Source organism: Pituophis catenifer, unplaced genomic scaffold (assembly GCF_029215685.1).
Source record: "Pituophis catenifer annectens isolate HBS135680 unplaced genomic scaffold, rPitCat1.0.hap2 SCAF_8, whole genome shotgun sequence".
Lineage (NCBI taxonomy): Eukaryota > Metazoa > Chordata > Lepidosauria > Squamata > Colubridae > Pituophis > Pituophis catenifer.
In genome coordinates, this window is record NW_027256888.1 from 75,534,025 (window position 1) to 75,555,285 (window position 21,261).

A 21,261-nucleotide genomic window follows, 5' to 3' on the forward strand; every position below is an offset into this window, starting at 1 on the left:
CTCCTGGGCATGTGCGCCGGGGAGCTGTTCTTCCGGTTTCTGGTATTTACCCCCTACCCCCCCGCGTACACGCTCCCGTTTCGGTGCTGAAAAGGTTCGCCAATAATGGTATAGGGCAGTGATGGCTAACCTTTTTGCCATCGCGTGCCAGGAGAGGGGGGCGGGGGAGGGTCGCACACGCATGCATGCGCAACCCCCTCCCCCCTGGCACATGATGGCCTGGTAGGCCCGTTTTTCTTTCTTACCTGGTCCCAGATCCTCTCTGTGTATCTGGGAAGGACGAAAACAGCAACAGGAGTCTCTAGGAGCCTCTGGAGGCTAGGGACAGGAAAAAACGTCACTTCCTGTCCCACCGGGAGTCGGGAAATAGGCCCTTTCAGCCTCCGTAGGGCCTCCAAGGGAGTGGGAAAGGCTGTTTTCGCCCTTCCCAGATACACAGAGAGGATCTGGAGCCAGGTAAGAAAGAAAAACGGGCCTTCCCCACCCCCCACCAGGCCCTCCAGAGGCAGGAAACAGCCTGTTTCCCTACTTCTGGTGGGCCCAGAAGGCCTGAAAACCAGCGCCCCAGAGCTGAGCTGGCGTGCCCACTAATATGGCTCCATGTGCCACCTGTGGCACGCGTGCCATAGGTTCGCCATCATGGGTATATGCAATATTAATGCAATATCAGGGGTTTTTAATTCAATTGTATAAAATGTCAAGGATGTGTGCTTGTGTTTTATTTTTTATGTATAATGTACACTGAAGGTGGCATTTAATTTCGTTGTACGAGGTCCAATGACAATAAAGTAAACGAAACTAAAGGTATGATCGATTTGTCTGTGGATTGAAAAAAACACAACTAAGACAGAAACCTGAGGGACATGAGGGCTTCCACGATCAATCAAAACTGTACACAAAGCTTTTCATTTTTAATAAAACGTTGTGCAATTACATTTTTTTTTTTTTACAAACGGAGAATGGTTTGCACTGAAACATTAGTGTCAGTGCAGGCAGGCTACCCAGACGCGATGAGCCTGTAATATCAATAATTCCTAGATATTTCTAGGCCCCAAATTTTGGGGACTGTTGATCTAACAGCACTAAGGAGCTTCAGGGTTGGAGATAATTCAATTGTCTCCGAAATTGGTGCAAACTTCTCATGCAGGACCAGAACTTGAAGGGAAAATGTGGATGAAGCTACAAGGACTGCCCTTTCTCATTTTTATACAAGGAAAATGACATTTCTGCAGCCTTTCTAATCATCTGCTTCTTGCTTTTCTTCTTCGCTGATGCTTTCAGCTTCTTCTGACTTCTGTTCCAGAGCTTTTTCGGGGAGAAATTGTTCAACTTTCACATCCAAGGCTTCACTGGTTGAACTTCGAATGCTCATACTTCTTACAAAAGAACCTTAAATTTAAAAAAAAGAGCAAGAGGAAGAAGAAAGGAGCAAGATGAATTCAGCTTATTTTGGTACACAATGATCAAACATGTACAGAATCATTAAAAGTACTGTTTAAAATGGCAACTCTAAGTAACAGTAAACAGCTATGAGCTTCTCATATGTCAGCAGGTACAGGTAGTCCTCAACTTATGATGGGTTGCTTAGCAACCAATAGATCTCCCCAGGCTACTAAACCCAGATTTGAAGTTCTGACAAGCCAGCCTCCCCCACCAGTCAAATAATCACATTTTTGGTTGCTTAGCAACCGGCCCTCATTTATATTGTCCCGCAGCCACATGACCATGATTTACAACTTTTTTTAAAAAAGAACCAGAAATCAGGGTTTACTTTCGGTTTTTGGCAAGAAATACCCATTGGCTAAAATGTATTTGCTTAACAACCGTCTTGTTTACTTAACAACCTGCAGTGATTCATTTAACTGCCGCAGAAAAAGGTTGCAAAATCAGACGTGGACATGTGGTGACTTGCTTAATGACTGGCCACGCTCTGACCACCATCCTGGACTCGATTATGGTCGTAAGTCGAGGACTACCTGTATTCAGTGGTTCTATTTAAAACCAGTATGATTTACAAGGCTGTGTTCAACCGTGGATGAAATTGGGCAGACTGTGTGAAATATATTATTGCTTGCCATGACAGGAAATAGGTACAGCCCATGCTAAGATTCTCAATCCTTGGTAACGTTGTTCAGGTCAAGGAAGGCTCTGGCATTCCCAAAACTAAAAAGGGAAGGAGACAGGGCAAATACTATCGATTTATTAACCAAAATTTCAAATTAATTTAAACATCGCTGCATTAGCAGGATAGACTGTGTGATTTCCGATAGTGTCTGATGCTTAATTGACTACAAAAACAAAATGAAGGGAGGAGCAGTGTTTTCTAGTGCTTCACTGCATGAAAAGCCTTTTCAAAACAGCAGCAACCCCACTACTATAGGTAGTCCTTGACTTATAACTATTAGTTTAGTGACCGTTTGAAGTTACAACGGCACTGAAAGAAGTCACTCATGGCTGTTCTACGCACAACTATTGCACTTGGCAACTGACTCATATTTATGACGGCTGCACTATCCCGGGGTCATGCGATCCCCTTTTGAGAACTTCTGACAAGCAAAGTCCATGGGGAAGCCAGATTCACTTAACAACCATGTTATTAACTTAACAACTGCAGCAATTCACTTAACAACTCTGGCAAGAAAGGTCATAAAATGGGCAAAACTCACTTAACAACTGTCTTGGTTAGCAACAGAAATCTGGGGCTCAACTGTGATCATTAAATCAAGGACTACGGTTGGCAGTTCAGCGGTTCGAATCCCTAGTACAGGTCTCCCTGTGTGAGCAGGGGGTTGGACTAGATGACCTCCAAGGTCTCTTCCAACTCTGTTACTGTTACTATTGTAACCTATACATTTTTGTCCTCCAAACAAACCATTCTAATCCCTGTGTGTCCTTGCAGGAGAAAACAGCTTAACTGATACCCTCAAAAGAGCTGGAACAGACAAAGTCAAGTCCTTGAAAAATGGTCACATATTGTTCCGACGCCAAAACAAAACGATGCGTCGCGCCCTGACCTTAAAGCAAAATTCTCAGAAACCCCAAACATTTTATACTTGGAACGCAAAAACATCTGATACGGTTCTTCAAGGCTGTTTCAAAACGTTTCCAAGATAGGGAAACTTCCTGCGCAAATGTTTCCCATCCTGACAGGGGGAGAAATTATTTTTCTAACTGAGGTAATTCTGCAGGAAATTTAAAAAAAAAAAAAGGGACTTTTCAGTATAATAATTTTGCCGCTTGAAAGCAGGAGGTTGTTCTCAAAACTCCCAAAACAACTTCTTAAAAGAATGAAAAGGGTTTGTTTGTTTTTTTTATAGCAATTTCCCTCTGAAGGGAGGAAGGAAGATTGCTCACAGATGTGAAGCAAAATTATTAGCAATAGAGTTATTTAAGCAAGTTTTGCCTGACATTTTCCCTGTTACTGTTCTTTATTGTTTAGCGTGACAATGCATATTATTATTATTTTTACTGTTTTCTCCTTGAAGCTAGCAAAATGGTTCCCTTCCCCAACTTACATCCATTTGGGTAATATCACTAACTATCAGCATCGATTAAGAAATTATAAAAAAAGAGTGGCTCACCTTGTTTCAAAGATTTGTGTTTGCAAATGTCCTTAATGATACTGTCCAGATTGGCAAGTATCTGATCATTAGGCATGTCCAGCTGAAAAAGTGAATGCAAAAATAAAGAAAAAGTAAACAATAAATGCTGTCAGGTTTATAAAAATTGTGGGGACTGGGGTAAATACTTAATCAATGCACTGGTTTTTTATTTAATAAAAGGAGAAACATCTTCTCATCAATTAAAGGCTGCAAGTGCTGTCTTTAGTGTTATTATTATTATAGAATTCTCCAGCCAAAGGGAAGTTGGACAACTGTCTTGGTTAGCTATGGAAATTTTGGACTCAATTGTGGTTGTAAATTGAGGACTACCAGTACAGATTTATTTAATGGCCAGCTTATTAAGAATTTCACCCATATAGAGTGAGAAATGGCAACCTGTTCAGATTTCAGCAGCAAATAATAATAAGAATAACAAAACAGAAAATAACAAAACAATTTGCAAATTGAAATTGAGTGACATTGGAGGAAGAAATCAATAGTTGTACCAATAGTAATAGGAGCCCTTGGAGTAATACACAAAAGGCTGCCTAGATACATGGACATTTTGAACTTATTAGACCTAAATATCCTGACTGCAAAAAATCACCCTATTCAGAACTGCCTACAGAAGTGGCCAAAATTGTGGAAACCTTTTGGGAAAAGTGTATTTTCTAAAACTAGCCAATAACATCACTTTTTTTTTTGGAGTAGTAAAATTATATATCAATGGAAAGATAATTTAATGAAGAATGTAATGCAATAACTTTTATGAAGGATTTGCTATTAGAATAGCAGTAACATGTATAAAGAAGAAAAGTGAAACACGTAGAAAAAACAAGAAAGAAAAAACAAGATACACAAAAATTATCACCGTATCAGTTAATACTTAGTTGGGTAACCTTTAGCATGAATTATGGCCTTACCACGTCTTCCCATGGAGTGAACCAAGTCTTTTAATTCTGCAGCTGTTATAATGTGAAACCAAGATTGAATGATGGCTTCTATTAACTGGATTTTATTGCTGGGTTGCTTCTGACTAACAAGTTTCTTTAGTCGGCTCCATAGATTTTTCAATTGGGTTAAGGTCTGGACTATTCCCAGGCTATTCCAGCAGTGGAATATGATTATCTTGAAACTCCAAAAAAAAGTGATGTTATTAGCCATCAAACAATACACTTTTCCCAAAAGGTTTCCACAATTTTGGCCACTACTGTATATTCATGTTACCTTAACAGCTCTTAGGTCCTTGGTTAGGACTTGAGCTCTTAAGTTTTTACCAGTGCCAAACTGTGAATCGAACTGAAGATTAAATCTGTAACTAATACTACTACTACTACTTCTACTACAGTACAACTAAAATGGATGAAATCTCACTAATTTTGTCTTTCTTGCCTGAAATTTTAGTCAAACTCCATGAGAGAACAGTGCTATAACTTGTGGCAAAATTTTAGCCATTTCAGAATATTTTACCTTAAAATTAAACTTCCAGAGGTGCCATCTGATTCAAGCCTGTGATTTAGAGTATTTTAAAACTAGCTTTCGGAATACATCATTTGCAGCATGGTGAAGATTATTTTTTAAGCACTGAAATAACAACCTATGAGGAAATATTACGTGCAGTTCTTTAGCAGTTAAGTATTATGCGCATCTACCTTTTGTGGATATTTCAGAAAGAAAGCTCTTCTATTAGCAAAACGTGTAATGACTTGCTAAATATTCCCTAATAGGTTGCACTAACTAGGTTGCTGAATGATCGATTTCAAAAAAGTAAAAATGCAAATGGAAAGAACAAGGTAGTACGTTGGCGGTTATTTTCGGTCAAACAATTTTTAATACGCGCATTTCTCCAAAAATAAGATTCTGTCTTATATTTTTTTGAACCCCGAAATAAGCACTTGACCTTATTTTCAGGGAGGTCTTATTATTTTGGGGCGTGTGGATGCAAGATGGGGCTCCTCTTGCTGTCTTACCTCATTTCCACCTCTGTGTTTAAATATTTTCGGGAAGGGCTTAATTTCAGGGGGAGGCTTATTTTAGCCCATGCGCTCAAAAGCCCGATTGAGCTCATTATCAGGGGAGGTCTTATTTTCAGGGAAACAGGGTACATGATTAAACTACCCCCCAAGCTGAACTCACAGCCAAATCATTGGCTAAAATGCGGCGTAAAACGTACCATTGCAAACGGGGTTTCGATGAGGTTGTCGTTGGTCACTGCATATTCATGGCAGACTTTGAAGAAATTAAGTGTCTCAGGGATATTGTAAGTAATGGTACCTGTTTAAAAAAACAACAACAGACCACAAAATAGAGTTAAATTCATCTTACCTAGCTGACATTCCACATGGGAGCAAACCAGCTAATCTGCCATTTCTCTTTCCAACTGGGAAGAATGACAGAGGACGATGGGCCAAGCACAATCTAAAAGAATGTGAAGAATTTCATGTACATGACAAAGCTTATAACAGAGTAACCGAGTTGGAAGGGACCTAGAAGGTCTTTTAGTCCAACCCTCTGCTCAAGCAGGAGATCCTATACAAGTGATGGCTAACCTTTTTGCCGTCACGTGCCAAAAGCAGGAGCGTGGGGGGGGTCGCACACGTGTGTGTCCACACACATAATTCAATGCCCCCTGCCCCCCCCCACATGCGCGCATGATCCCCCACATTCCCCCTGCTTTTGGCATAGTGAGCCCGGTAGGCCTGTTTTTTGCCCTCCCCAGGCTCCAGAGGCTTTCTAGGAGCCTGGGGAGGGTGAAAACGGTCTTCCCCACCCCCTCGGAGGCCCTCCGGAGGCCGGAAACAGCCTGCTTCCCAACTTCTGGTGGGCCCGGAAGCCTGAAAATCAGATGACTGGCGCACGCATGCTTGCTGGAGCTGAACTAGGGCAACACTTGCGTGCCCACAGATATGGCTCTGTGTGCCACCTGTGGCACGCGTGCCATAGGTTCGCCATCGCGGTCCTATACCATTCCAGACACGTGGGTGTCCAGTCTTTTCTTAAAAGCCTCCAATGATGGAGCAGCCACAACTTCTGAAGGAAAGCCGTTCCACTGGTTAATTGTTCTTACTGTGAGGAAAATTTTCTTTAATTCTAGGTTGCTTCTCTAGTTTCCATCCACTGCTTCTTGTCCTGCCTTCGGGTGCTTTGGAGAATAGGTTGATCCCCCCACGCTTTGGGGCAGTCCCTCAGATATTGGAAGACTGCTATCATGTTACCCTTAGCCCTTCTTTTCACTAGACTAGACATACCATGTAAGTTTAATAAGGCCGAGGTGGCGCAGTGGTTAGGGTGCAGTACTGCAGCTACTTCAGCTGACTGCTAGTTCAGCAGATCAGTGGATCAAATCTCACCGGCTCAAGGTTGACCCAGCCTTCCATCCTTCCGAGGTGGGTAAAATGAGGACCCAGATTGTTAGGGGCAATATGCTATTTAGTATACTGTCTTTGGTGTAAGCCACCCAGAGTCCTCGGAGAGTGGGAGGCATAGAAATATGAATAATAATAAAAAAAAATAAAAAAAAATAAATATTCCTAATATCAATAACAAAAAACAAGGAAATGTCAAGTCATTGTTTACTGATTGATAGTTGGTATGTATGAATTGTTGAAGTCACTTCTGTAAGGAAGGTCTAATAAAGAAAATGTCCTTTACAGTTCAATAGCAATAGTAATAGCACTTAAGACTTATATACCGCTTCATAGTGCTTTTACAGCCCTCTCTAAGCGGTTTACAGAGTCAGCATATTTCCCCCAACAATCTGGGTCCTCATTTTACCCACCTCGGAAGGATGGAAGGCTGAGTCAACCTTGAGCCGGTGAGATTTGAACTGCCGAACTGCAGCTAGCAGTCAGCTGAAGTAGCCTGCAGTACTGCACTAACCACTGCGCCACCTCGGCTCTTATCCTATGTAATGCCGTTTCATCTAATGCAGGTGTCCAACCTCATGGCCAGTACCGTATTTCCCTGAAAATAAGACCCTGTCTTATATTTTTTTGAACTCCGAAATAAGCGCTTGGCCTTATTTTCAAGGAGGTCTTATTATTTTGGGGCGCGTGGAGCAAGACGGGGCTCGTCTTGCCGTCTTACCTGATTTCCAGCTGTCTCCCTAACCAGAGGAAATGGCAGGAACCAGTTGCGCATGCGGTTAAATATTTTCGGGGAGGGGGCTTATTTTCAGGGGGCGACTTATTTTAGCGCATGCACTCAAAAGTGTGATTGGGCTTTTTATCAGTCTTATTTTCAGGGAAACAGGATACTTCAGGGAACTTTGCTTTTACATATGATAACAGCATCAGGATTTTTTACATGAATAAAAGTGGAAAGACTTGATATCTTTCATTATTTTTTCCCCTCACTTCGAACTCAGTTATTAGTTGTAATTTTTATCTCTTTACTTTAAAAATTTTAAGAAAGTTATTATTTTTTTTTAGAAAAAAAGAAATATCCTTTTCTTACCATTTTTGATGGAAGGATATTTTTGTTTCAGAAAACTCCTTAAAGGATTAATTTTTGTTGTTATGTCAGGCACTGCGATATAAAAATCTGCCTCAATTTCCTCATTTAAAATCTGAAAGCCCGCAAAAAAAAATAAAAAGATTGGTCATGATTTACCATTTTGGCAGTTATATATGCAACACAAGCACCTATTTAAAAAAATATGATTTTTTTCATATCCCCTTTGCGACAAATTTAGCATGAGCAGACATAAAATTAACAGCATTTGAGTTTTTTCTTAAATACAACACAATCTCTTTGCAACCCTTTAAATTTGAAAGAACGGAATGAGCTGAGCTGAAATTTAAAATAATGATCTTTCCGCTTGTTCTTCGCATTTGTGGATTGCACACCAGTGTTCACCACTGCCTGATATCCTCAAAGGTGTGGTAGGTTCAGGTGTGATTTTCGCAAGCTGCAGAAGCTGTGAGAATGGGGTACGCTCTCGTGTGGTTGTGAAGTTGTGCGAGAGGGCCAGACTAGAGCCTCCAAAAATAGTGTGAAGGAATTGCGTAGCAACTGTCCAGATGAAGTCCGAGACACTAACACAGATAGACAGACAGACAGACAGACAGACAGACAGACAGACAATAGATAGATAATAGATAGATTACCCTTTATTGTCATTTTTTTCTCTGGCACACATTAAAAATGAATTTCTGTTGTCTGCTCTCAAAAGTGTACACATACATATATAGATCAGGGGTAAAATGTACTTACCTCCGCTACCGAATTGGAAATGTGAGCCTCTTCTCCGCATGTGCAGAACCGTCTGCGCATGCGCAGATAGTAAAAAACAGGATGTGATGACATCCCGGCGGATGGGTGGAGCCTCCCACCGCCAGCCCTACCGGATCGCGCGAGCCAGATAGATCTGGCCAGATTTCACCACTGATATAGATATGCAATAAACATACATATGTATATCTCTGCACACTAACATATAAATACCTATTAATCACTGTATGTATATACACACACACACATATATTTATACATATACCGTGTTTTCCCGAAAATAAGACCCAGCCTTACATATTTTTTTTCCCTCCAAAAGAGGCACCAGGTTTTATTTTCGGGGGATGTCTTCAACTGTCTCACCTTGCGGCGGAAGCACCAACAGCCCCGCCCAGCAGGAGCCCGTGTGGCTGCTGCTGACCCACTTCTTCTGCAGCTGCTTGCCGCTGCCCCTGGTTTCCGTCAGAGGCTTACAGGAAAGGCCTCTGCAGCCAAAAAACGAGCTCTGGATTGACGCACGCAGTGCCTCCCGGCCTCGTTTCGCCACCAGAGGCCTTCAGGGAAGGCCTCTGCAGCCGAGAAACAAGCTCTGACAGTAAAATGAGGCCGGGGGGGGAAGGGGGGGCACCGTATACATCAATCTGAAGCTCATTTCTCGGCTGCAGACGCCTTTCCTGAAGGCCTCTGACAGTGAAACGGAGGCCGGGGGCAATGTGCACAAGCAGCAGCAAGTGGCCGCAGAAGAAATGGGCCGGTAAGACGAGGCAGGTATTGGGGTGTGCGAGGCCTGGCTGCAACTGTCCATAGGTAAGCAGCTCCCCCCTCCCTAACTTGTTTTTTACCTGTGCGCCTCGCTCCACCCCAAGCAACTAGGTGCAACTGAGTGAGCAGGGTCTTAACTAGGTCTTATTTTTGGGAAACATGGTACATATATACATACATACATTTTTTTTTTTGATTTATATGCCGCCCTTCTCCTGAGACTCAGGGTGGCTTACAGTGCGTTAAGCAATAGCCTTCATACTTTTGTATATTTATACAAAGTCAGCTTATTGCCCCCACAAACTGGGTCCTCAATTTACCTACCTTAGAAAGGATGGAAGGCTGAGTCAACCTTGAGCCTGGCGAGATTCGATCTTACTTTAATTGCAGACAGCTGGTGTTAAATTACAGTGCTTCTGTCTGTTGAGCTAAACCAGGCTCCTGGTTTAGCTCAACTTAACTCAACTAAACCAAAAAAATACATATACATTTTCCAGAAATTTCCATCTGCGAATGAGTCGAACGATCATTATTTTTAATTTCAGCTCAGATAATGTTCTTTCAAATTTGAAGTGTTGCAAAGAGATTGTGTTGTATTTAAGGAAAAACTAAAATATATAAAATTCATATTGATATATATAAATATATATATATATATATATATATATGAGTCAACTAACTTTGAATGGTCACTAAATGAACTGTTGTAAGTTGAGGACTACCTGTACACAGGAGATAGGTTACCCCACTCCCATAATGGGTCATTTTCCAACCTTAACCAAGAAACGTTAAGTATTCCTCCTGAGTTACTACACAGAGGACCTACATTAGCAACAGAGTTCTAAAAAGAACGTAAATGTTTAAAAATAAAAATAAAACTCTACGTAGAGTTTTGCCGCAGCAGCTTCAAACAATTCACACTGTGGCTTGATTATAAATTGGGAGACAGTGGCTGCAAAACCTAAGAGTAAAACTGCCTGTTCAGTGTAAGACTTTCAAAAAATCAGAGAATTATGTTTTGGACACAGAAGTTAAATTCTTAAGTCTCCTCAGCAGCTGTTGGTGTTCCTTTTTATTTTCCCAGAAAAATAACTTATATTTATGGCTACAGTGATTCCTTGTAAAATGTATGTAGAATATCAGGGGAATTCCTAAGAAACGAAAGATAAAAAAAATCCAAATAAGATTTCTAAAAGTCAAAACAATAGATTTTTGGTGATTTATATGAGCCTTAGACCCCCATCTATAACTAGATGAAACAAAGCAATTCTTGGCTGCAAATAGGAGAAATCTTGTTAATTCCTAAAATAGTCTAGTGAACAGCAGCTGCAGAACTCAAGCTTTCATTGTCACAGAATTTATGCTTTCCAGATGCCAAACCTTGATACATCTACAGTTTTCTGAACAAAGCTGACCCAGTGTCTTGCCTCCGGTAGAAGGGATGAGCCAGTCCTAACCTCTGACCCAGTGGTGAAATCTAAAATTTGTTACTACCGGTTCTGTGGGCGTGGCTTGATGGTGGTGGTGGGTAATGTGACTGGATGGGTGTGGCCAATTTTTTTTTTTTTTACTTTTAAAACCATTTTTTCTACAACCTCTTCGGTGAAGAGATTGTAAAAAAATGCTTTAAAAAAGCTCTGAAGATCAGGCAACTCAGCTTGGATCGTCAGAGGCATTTAAAAGAAAAAAAGGGTTTTTTTTCTTTTAAAAGCCTTTGACAATCCCAGCTGAGCCGCGCGATCATCAGAGGCTTTTTTTTTTTTTTTAACTTTTACAGCATTTTTTTCGGTCGAAGAGGTTGTAAAAAAAATGCTTTTAAAAGTAAAAAAAAAAGCCTCTGATGATTACACGGCTCAGCTGGGCATGGGGGGGGGCAGGGATTTTTGTTACCGGTTCTCCGAACCACCCACCTCCATCGCTACCGGATCAGGCGATCTGGTACGAACCGGGAGCATTTCACCCCTGCTCTGACCCTGGAAAAACTTAGAAAGAACTAACCGAGCTGATTTCAATTGTGATTAAAAAATGTATACATATTTTTAAAATACCGGCTTAATTAACTCGATTCCTCCAACTATGGTCGCTCCATTTTCTGTTGCTAGATCTGCTTCTTTTGGATCCTGAAAAAAGGAAAATAAAAAACAATTTAGTTAGAAGACGCCGGGATTACCGGTAGGCCTCGACTTTACAATCACAACGGAGCCCAAAATTTCTGTTGCTAAAGTGAGACAGTTAAGTGAGTTTTGTACCGTTTTTACGACTTTTCTTGCCACGGTTGCTAAGCGAATCACGGTTAAGTTAAGTTAGCAACAAGGTTGTTCAGTGCATCTGGCTTCCCTATTGACTTTGCTTGTCGGAAGGTTGCAAGAGGGGATCATGTGACTCCGTGACCGTCATAAATACACGCTAATTGCCAAGCGCCTGAAGTTTGATCATGTGACCCTGGGGATGCTGCAACGGTGGTTAAGTTGGAAAAACGGCCGTAAGTCCCATTTTTTCCGTACCGTTTGCAACTTCGAACGTCAGTAAAAGAACTGTTGTAAATCATGCAATGCCTTTATTGAATATTTATTTGCATTATTAGCACCCACAAACCCAATGGGGAAATAGTCAAGTCAAAGCCTTTATTGTCGTTGTACATCATGTATACAACGAAATTGGTTTAGCCTCTACTGGTGCAGTTCATACAAGTCAAGACAACGTGAATATAAAAGATAATCCTTATACAAGTGGTTAGGGAAAAAACTAGTCATACGTTTCTGTTGTGGTCTGCCAGCAGCCTGTGGAGCTGGCAGCGGAGTCGGACAGCGATGTGGCTGAGGAAGAACATGGGCCAGTCCTGGAGGCTGGGGAAGGCCAGGATGAGGGCTCTGCGTTGGAGGCAGAGATGGGACCAGGGCCATTAGGGAGTGATGTGCGGACTCCGGAGCCGCTAGAGGCTGACAGTAGAGAGGCAGAGGAACAGGAGGAGCCTGTTCCTAGTGCATGCATGAGAAGAGCTGCCAGAAGGCAGGAGCAGTTAAAGCAGAGAGGACAACTCAGGAGTAAGGCCAAGAGATGATTGGCCTCTCCCATAAGGCTTAAAAGACCAGCAACAGCTCTTGGCCTCTTTGCCGGAAAACAATGTTGAGAGATTTGCTTCTTGTTTCACTATATTCAGTTCTTGTCGCCGTCTTCTGCTTCTGAACTTTTGCCAAGAAAAGCCTTTTGGCAGTTTGCCTAATTATCCCAAGGTCGGTGATAAACTGAGGAATGGTGTTTTGAAGAATTTGCTTTAATTTAGTTTGGACTACGCTGAGAATGAGTTAATTCTCAGCTGTTCTAATAAAGTCTCTTTGTTTTCGAACTGTTTGTATTTAATACTAACTACTTGGGCCTGGGTCACAACAGTTTCCATATGTACAATGTATTCTGTGCAACATTTATATTACTCAGGTGTATGATCTTATATTATGGTATATATACATATTACACACTACACTGGCACCAGTGAAATTTGTGGTGCTGTATTATGTTTAGGAGTCTGACAGCCAATGGGTAGAAGCCGTTTTTAAATAGGCAGGGAAGGTTGCAAGTTACTCTCGTAATGGTCCCAGCCTTCATACATTTGCAGCTGTAGCCTCCATAACAGTCCCAATTCCTCATCTGACCCCTTGGGAAAATTAATTGCCCACCCCTGTATTAAGGGATACCCAAGATCCTTTTCTACTGTATTTTCACTCAAGTGCTCTTCTTGCTGTTCACACATTAAAATCGAATAAATTGAGTCTCTGCACATAAAGTAAATGTCTTGACACCTTAAGCAAACCTCATCCACCATTCCGCATGTCTCGTGGGAACACGGTGATGTTGTATGCCAATGTAACATGCAAGCGACTGAAGTACCTTTGGCTCAATGCTCAACAGCTCACCTGTGTGAATAGTAAAATCTTGGGGATGGCATCTGTGAAACGGTAAGGCAACAAAAGAGTACTAATAAATGGCCCCACAGTTTTCTGGAAGTGCAAAAGCAAAAGGAAAAAAAAAAATCCACATTATCTGATTCAACAAAACAAATACATATTTGATACATGAGACATTTTATATACTGATAAGCTATCGCTATCGCTATATAGATTAGATATATAGCTATACACACACACACATATACATTTTTTAAACTGTTTCAGGAATGATCCTTAAGTTTACAGAACTCCATTCAAAGGATTCATTATAAATACATTTTAGAAGCCGTGCCTGAAGGCATTTTTCACTGACATACTTGCTGTGCTTTTACCAAAGCTTTGATGTTTTTTTAGATGTGTGAATTCCAACTCCCAGAATTCCCAGCAATGGCCTGACTAGAGAATTCTGGGAATTGAAGTTCATGTATCTGGAATTTGGCATGGTTAGGAAGCACAATTTTAAACTGTTCTATTGCTATGACCTCAGCTTGGTTTTATGATGTTTATATTTCTTTGCACTATGGAGGGGATATATCTATATCTATCTATCTATCTATCTATCTATCTATCTATCTATCTATCTATATTTATATAGATAGATATCTATAGATATCTATATTTAGTGTTTTCCCAATATGGGAGGGAGCATACTGCTTCCCTTTCGCCTTTCAGCTCCAATCCAGAAGCCCTCGAGCAGTCACATTCACAACAAACCAATTTATACCAAATTTATATTTGCTGATAAAGAAATAAAGGGAGACTAGTATAGAGCTATTTCAAGCTATTTAGCTTTCATCAGCTAGCCATACCCTTACTCGGATTCGAACTTGGGCTGCCTGCACGTTAGGCAGTTGTATTAACTTCTGAGCCACACGTTCTCTTTCCTTTATCAGCTTGAGCAGGGGAGAGATTAAGTGTTTTTCTGTCGAAGCACCTGGTCTACCCCGATATGGGAGGGATCATGCTGGCGTAGAAAGGTAAATTAAATAAATATGTAAAGAAAAGAAATACATAAAGAAAAACAGACTTTGCTTCCCCCCTCCCATTTGTAATCTAATAATCTCACTGGTTTTAGTACAACTAACACCCATAGGAGAATGTTATTTTTTAAAAGATTAAACATGTATAAAACACATTACAAAACCCAAATAACTAATGAACTGAAACCATAAGCACAAGAAAACAAAATTTATTTCATCACTTCATACTTTGCAATTTCACTCATAAAGTACTCAAGGGAACTAACGAACGAAAATGTAAATTGCAAAGAAGGGACTTTTTATTATTTATGGTGGACGTGTGATAAAACGAAATATTGAGAGTAGGATTCATATCTTTAAGAAAATTCTTAAAAGTGAATATAGAAAGAAAACCAGAGACTTTTCTTTTGGGTTTAATGGAACAAGACTTGGAAAAAAAGTTCAGAACCTTGATGTTATACATGTTGAGGGCAGCAGGACTACTCTATGCACAGAAATGGAAGATCACCTTAATCCTCACAATGGATGAATGGCTGCAAAAACTGACGAGTTAGCAGATATGGCTAAATTGACTGTTTTGATTAAAGAAAAAAACCCGCAAATACCTTTATTTCTACTTGGAAACCACTTCTGGACTTTGTGCTTGAGGTGGGGAAAAAAAGGAAACTTTGATTTTGGGTTTTACCGATTACCGTACTTTTCAGAGTATAAGACACACTTTCCCCCCTCCTAAAAGAGGGTAGAAATGTTGGTGCGTCTTATACACCAAATACAGCTGTTTTTGGCCTCCTGAAACCCCGCCCTGCGCGTCCCGTTTCCGTGAAAAACAGGCCAGTTTTTCGCAAAAATGGGATGTGCAGAGGGTTTGGGAGGCCTGCAGAGTGCTCCTGGGGGCTGGGGAGGGCAAAAACGGGCCCATTTTTCGCAAAAACGAATGTTTTTGCCCTCTCCTGCCCCCAGGAGCACTCTGCAGGCCTCCCAAACCCTCTGCGTGCCCTGTTTTTGGCCTCCCAACCCCCCCCAGCACGTTTTTGCCCTCCCCAGCCCCCAGGAGCACTCTGCAGGCCTCCCAAACCCTCTGCATGCCCCGTTTTTGTGAAAAAACTGGCCCATTTTTCGCAAAAACGGGACGCGCAGAGGGTTTGGGAGGCCTGCAGAGTGTTCCTGGGGGCCAGGGAGAGCAAAAACTTTTTTTTTCTTGTTTACCTCTTTGAAATCTTGGTGCATCTTATAGTCCGAAAAATACGGTAGATAGACTTGTTGTTATAGAAGTGGCTAGTTTATAGTATTATGAAAAAGTAAAGAGTTGAGGGTAGATGATAATGCCTTATTTTACTGCACCAAAGGAGTCGGAAGTCAATGTCTTTTTTCCCCCCTTTTTCCCTTGCTTTCCCCCACTATCCACTTCCCTTTTTCCTTCCCTTATTTCCCTAATATTTACTTTTGTATTCTCTTTGTATGTCATATTGTAAATTAATAAAAAAAAACTATACATACATATTAAAAAAAAGAAAATGTAAATTGCAGATAGTCCTCACTTGGCAAATCACAATCTGTCCTGGAACTGTTATCGTAAGACATTGTGCTTAAGTGGGTCACCCCATGACCTGACTCAATTTTACAACAGTTGTTAAGTGAGTCCACAGTCATTAAGGAAATCACATGGCTGTTAAGAGAATCAGGGGATCATTAAAAAGACCGTGTGATTGTTAAGTGAATCCATTCTCACAAATGGGTGTTTGTTGCTGGAAACCAGCAAAAAAAAGTCAAGAAATTGTAATCATGTGATCGCACGACTCTGCAACTGATCATAAATGGGAGCTAGTTGCCAAACACTCAAAATTCGACCATGTAACCATGGGAGGGATATATATGATTATAGATTACAGATTAACAGAGTTGGAAGGGACCTTGTAGGTCATCTACTCCAACCCCCCACTCAAACAGGAGACCCTACACCATTTCTGACAGATGGCAGTCCAGTCTCTTCTTGAAAGCCTCCAGGGATGAAGCTCCCACAACTTCTGAAGGCAACTTCTGTTCCATGGGTTGATTGTTCCCACTGTCTGAAAGTTCCTCCTCATTTCTAGGTTGAATCTCTCCTTGGTCAGTTTCCATCCGTTATTCCTTGTCTGGCCTTCAGGTGCTTTGGAAAATAGGTTGATCCCCCCTCCTCTCTGTGGCAGCCCCTCAAATACTGGAACACAGCTATCATGTCTCCCCTGGTCCTTCTCTTCACTAGTCTGGCCAATTGTAACTTTAAGAATAGGTTGTAAATAACTTTTTCTGAGGCCATCAAAATTTTAAACTGTCATTAAACAACCAGTTAAGCGAAGACTACCTGTAATCGTGGTTAAAAACATAGGACAACTCAAAAGAGTAAAAAGTACAATGGAATTTAGAAAAGTTTCTCAATCAGTAGCACTCTTAATTCTACCCTTGATATCTTGATTATTTACTTTTAGGGCTTCAACGCTGTTGGAAGATTTTAAGCAGTATACAAAGATACCTCAACTGTTCAAAGCATCCCTCACACAACGCAAACCGAACTCTGGTTTTTCTAATTTTCTTCAACCATGCTTATAACTGACAAAACATGTTAAGTTTGTTTTTAAAAAAATACCCTGAGCAACAACCTGATAGACAGCTCAGTCTCTGGTTATAATCTTTGTTAATTCTTGTCCTGAGAAGTGCTCTCCATTTTGGTTTGGATAAAAAAAAAAACAACCTTCATTCTTAACAACATCTCAAAAAAAAAAAAAAAAAAAAAATTCCAGCTACTAAGGTTGTAGTAAATGTATTAATCAGTATTCAACTAGGGGAGATAATATGTGTATATGTATTGGTCTTTTTAAATGCACCTTTTTCTTTTTTAATGTTTTGTGTTTTGGGGATTTTTCTTCTTTTTTTGACTCTTTTTGGATTTTTTTTTTTTGAGTTTTGTATTTTAACTTTGCTTTGAATATATGTGTGTGTGTGTGTGTGTGTGTGTGTTTGTGTGTGTGTGTTTTCTGGGGTTATATTATATATATATATATAATAAAAAACGGCTGGAAGGGCCTAATACACACCCAAGGGCTAAATTGATTAATGGCATATAAAGGCAGAGATCTCTGTAATGGTAATTTAATACTCTGACAATGTCTGCAGATGGCTGACAAAAGCTTAGTAAAATAATTTTTTTTAATTCTTTTAAAATTTTAAAATCTTAAGTTCCGGAGTTCACAGTATATCTGCTTCTTTTTTTACTAATATACCTGGAACTCGTATTTTTAGAATATATATATATATATAATTCCAACTACCAACTAAGGCTGTAAAAAAAGGAATGGTACATACAACCCAATACCTTCTTTTCCAATGCCATATCCAAGGTGATGTGTGCGTACAATTCCTGGGTGGGAGGTGTAAAATCCAGTGGTTGAAATTTCTTCAAAAGCTCTAAAGCTGTTTCTGTGTCATAAACCTGTTTTTGATAACACCAGGTCAAATAAACATCGTCCTTTGGCTCAAGCGGTAAAGGCAATTTATAACGGTCTTCTTTTTCCTTAGGCTCCAATGCTGTTTTTTTTTCCTGAGAGGCTCTTCTATATTTTCTAGGTGACCTTTAAGGAAATAAAGAGATTGTTTTATGCAGCTTTGCCGAATGAATACTCACAGTATTTTTTTAAAAAATGGCATAGCCATAGACCCATGATGGCGAACCTAAGGCACACGTGCCACAGGTGGCAAGCAGAGCCCTCTCTGTGGGCACTCCAGCCGTCGCCCCAGCCCAGCTCCACCGCGCATGTGCATGCACCTCCTGCAGGCCAGCTGGTCTTCGGGTCTCTGCTGCATATGCGCAGGGGGTGAGGCCTTCCCCGATCTCCACAGTTCCCCCCCCAGCGCCCTAGCTTTCTCCTGCATTTCTGCCGCCCATGCCTTCCCCAATCTCCGCAGGTTCCACCCTCCGCAGGTACCTCGCCATGGCAGAAATGTAGGAGAAAGCTAGGACACGCTGGGGCGAGAAACCTGTAGAGATCGGGGAAGCCAAAACAGGGTGCAGGGGAGTCGTGTGAGCCCCCACCCCGTGCCACGTTTTGGGCCTGGAAAGCCTCCTGCACCAACCTGGAAGCCAAAACAGGGGCCGGGGATGCGGGGCGCATGCGTGGGGGCAGGGTGCATGCGCGGGGGGTGCTCGCATTGCATTTTGGGGATTGGGGCAGTATTCTGCAACACTGGGACTATCGGTGAGTCAACAGTGGGTCAAAGGAGCAGCAGAGATGACAGTTGCTCTTTAAAAATTATGATTTAAATCGAGTTGATTTAAATCAAGCCTTTTTACTAGTGATTTAAATGATGATTTAAATTCTGATTTAAATCAACTCGATTTAAATCAAATCCACCCTGTTAGAAAGTATATTTTATAGTGGATAGTGTACAGTACTTTATTAAGAATAGATTGCATATCTGAACTCAGATACTAGTTGGTCTGAAGTTTGTCTGGCCCTGTCATATTTCTATTTATGTTAATGGTAGTCCTCAACTTAACAACCACAATTGGAATTGGAACATCCGTTGCTAAGCAAGGCAGTTAAGTGAGTTGCACCCAATTTTATGACCTTTAACTGCGATCATTAAGCAAACCACCATAATTGTTAACACAAATGTTAAATGAATCTGAGTTCCTCCAATAAATTTGCTTATCAGAAGTCAGGGGGAAAATCACAAATGGCAATCATGCGATCCCAAGACTACCTGTATGTATCTATGTATAGGCATGTTTGTCTGTTTGTACAAATATTTCTGTTAACTATTCAAATTAATCCCCCTTATTTACTTACTTTGCAGCATACTTTCTACTGGGAACAAGTAAGTTGGTAAAACAAGGAACCACTACAGGATACTGAACAATTCTAGAGGAAATGTGGCTAGGACTCTGAACAAAAACTGTAGAAAGACAAAAACAATAACAATCCAAAATGAACTATATTGCTAGTCATGTCACTTAATTGCATAAGTTGGTATGGCTTTTCTAGACCTTTGTAACAGAAAAAGATCTATAGACAACACAGCACTGATATTTGCAAGTACTGTAACATGGTTTGGCAGAACTTTCCCGTTCTCAAATTTAAAAATATATTTTGAATAACTGCTGGATGATTTTTTTTTAAATTAAAAATTACAACTGTTTATCTTCAGTTCATCTGCAGCCAAATGAGACCCCGGAGAAATCAGCTTTCAATTTAGAATTGCTCTCAGAACGGGCTGTATTTTATATACGAGCATAATCTAAAATGTCTATTTCTTCAGAAGTACTCATAGATGTTTTCTTTAGAATTATTCAGTATAGCCAGACTCTGTAATTTTTGATGACTGGGGGTAAGGATGAAGGCCAGCCAGCTCAGGGTATATCTGGAATTATTTCTTTAAAAAAATCTGGATTTGGGGAAATTTGCTGTACCTTTAGATTTCACACCAATTTCATCAACTTCCTTACTTCAAAATAGGTTATCTGCTTCCATGCTTTTTACCAATAATGGCCCAAAGATACTCCTAAAAAGAGACTCTGTGAACAATTGACACACCCTGATTTACAATTAATTAATCAAAAAACAATTAAGTAGCTGCTCATTCAGTGAAAGAAAAATCCTCTGTCTGGGGATATTTATTATTTAAACTGTATATTTGTTAATTATTAGAACAGCTAATAATTACTTCTAAGCTGGCCAAAGTCATCTTATAGGGAGGTAAAATAAATAATAAATATTATATCTTATATTGCACATTGTTATGTTACAATATATACATTATATAATCATATAAATTATGAAGGTGGGTTCAGCCAGCTATAAATTAGATCCATGGCTTTGCTGGCAGGTGAAAGCTTCCAAAGACATGCGTTTGTAGAATATTTATTTATCATATTAACCCTATTAGATATTACCATAAATATTTTTTAATGAAAAGCCCTACTTTCAGCAAATTAAAAGAATGGAAAGAATATGATTTTTGCAAACATCTTTAATATTTGGCAAGTGGTTAAGAAACGCTGCTCTACAGCAATAGCCCCATTCTAAACCCATCGTCCTGCTGGGAGTCGGGAGGGGGGCATATCCATATAATGCATTATTATTAATAATGTAAAATCCCAAACTGAGACATTTTGGAGAGAAATTAAGCTGGGAAGGGAGGAAAAAGGGCTTCTACGGATGTGATCCACGCCGGATCGAGACCCTCACCTCTCTGCAAGCAGCATCGTACTACGGGCAGCGCCATCTTGGTCAGGAAAAAAAAAGCGCAGAGGTGCTTTACTAAAAGCGGTCCGGCCGGCTACGCGGAGTCGGCAAGAAAGGTTCCGCCTCAGGGGGAAGAAAAAGTGGAACAGCGAGGTGGACAGCGCATTGTTGCATTAACAGGGTTGCGCAAGCAAAGAGTGGTTCTAGTGCATGTTGCTTGGGACTAAAGGTTTAATTAAAGCATGGCTTATTAGGAAAGACACACCTTGCAGTCCTGCCAGTTTCAACTCCCCGTGGTTTATAAACCATGATTTGTGAACCAACAGCAGTTTATTGAATGAACCGTGGTTAAATAATGGCTTAGCCTGATATGTAAGCCCGTCGGCTTTTGCAGTAGGTATTGTTTTATAATCGATGCATTTGTTAATGCTAATATGCTTTTCCATCTATAAATTATTGTAAAGAACACTACAACATGAACATATTTAAGTTATTGTCCAGGAATTACGTTTTATATTGTTTA

General features: G+C 40.5%; 1 protein-coding gene across 1 annotated transcript; it reads right to left on the reverse strand.

Annotated features, from left to right (window-relative positions):
* Positions 1 to 932: 932 nt before the first annotated feature.
* MRPL1 (mitochondrial ribosomal protein L1) lies at positions 933 to 20,816 on the reverse strand. Its single transcript, XM_070948676.1, has 9 exons — positions 20,742 to 20,816; positions 19,344 to 19,449; positions 17,870 to 18,125; positions 13,508 to 13,591; positions 11,645 to 11,716; positions 8,058 to 8,169; positions 5,776 to 5,876; positions 3,582 to 3,663; positions 933 to 1,389 (listed from the first exon to the last, which is right to left on the reverse strand). Exons 1-9 carry the CDS (start codon positions 20,776 to 20,778, stop codon positions 1,238 to 1,240), a joined length of 1,002 nt encoding a protein of 333 aa, XP_070804777.1. The 5' UTR covers positions 20,779 to 20,816; the 3' UTR covers positions 933 to 1,237.
* Positions 20,817 to 21,261: the final 445 nt, after the last annotated feature.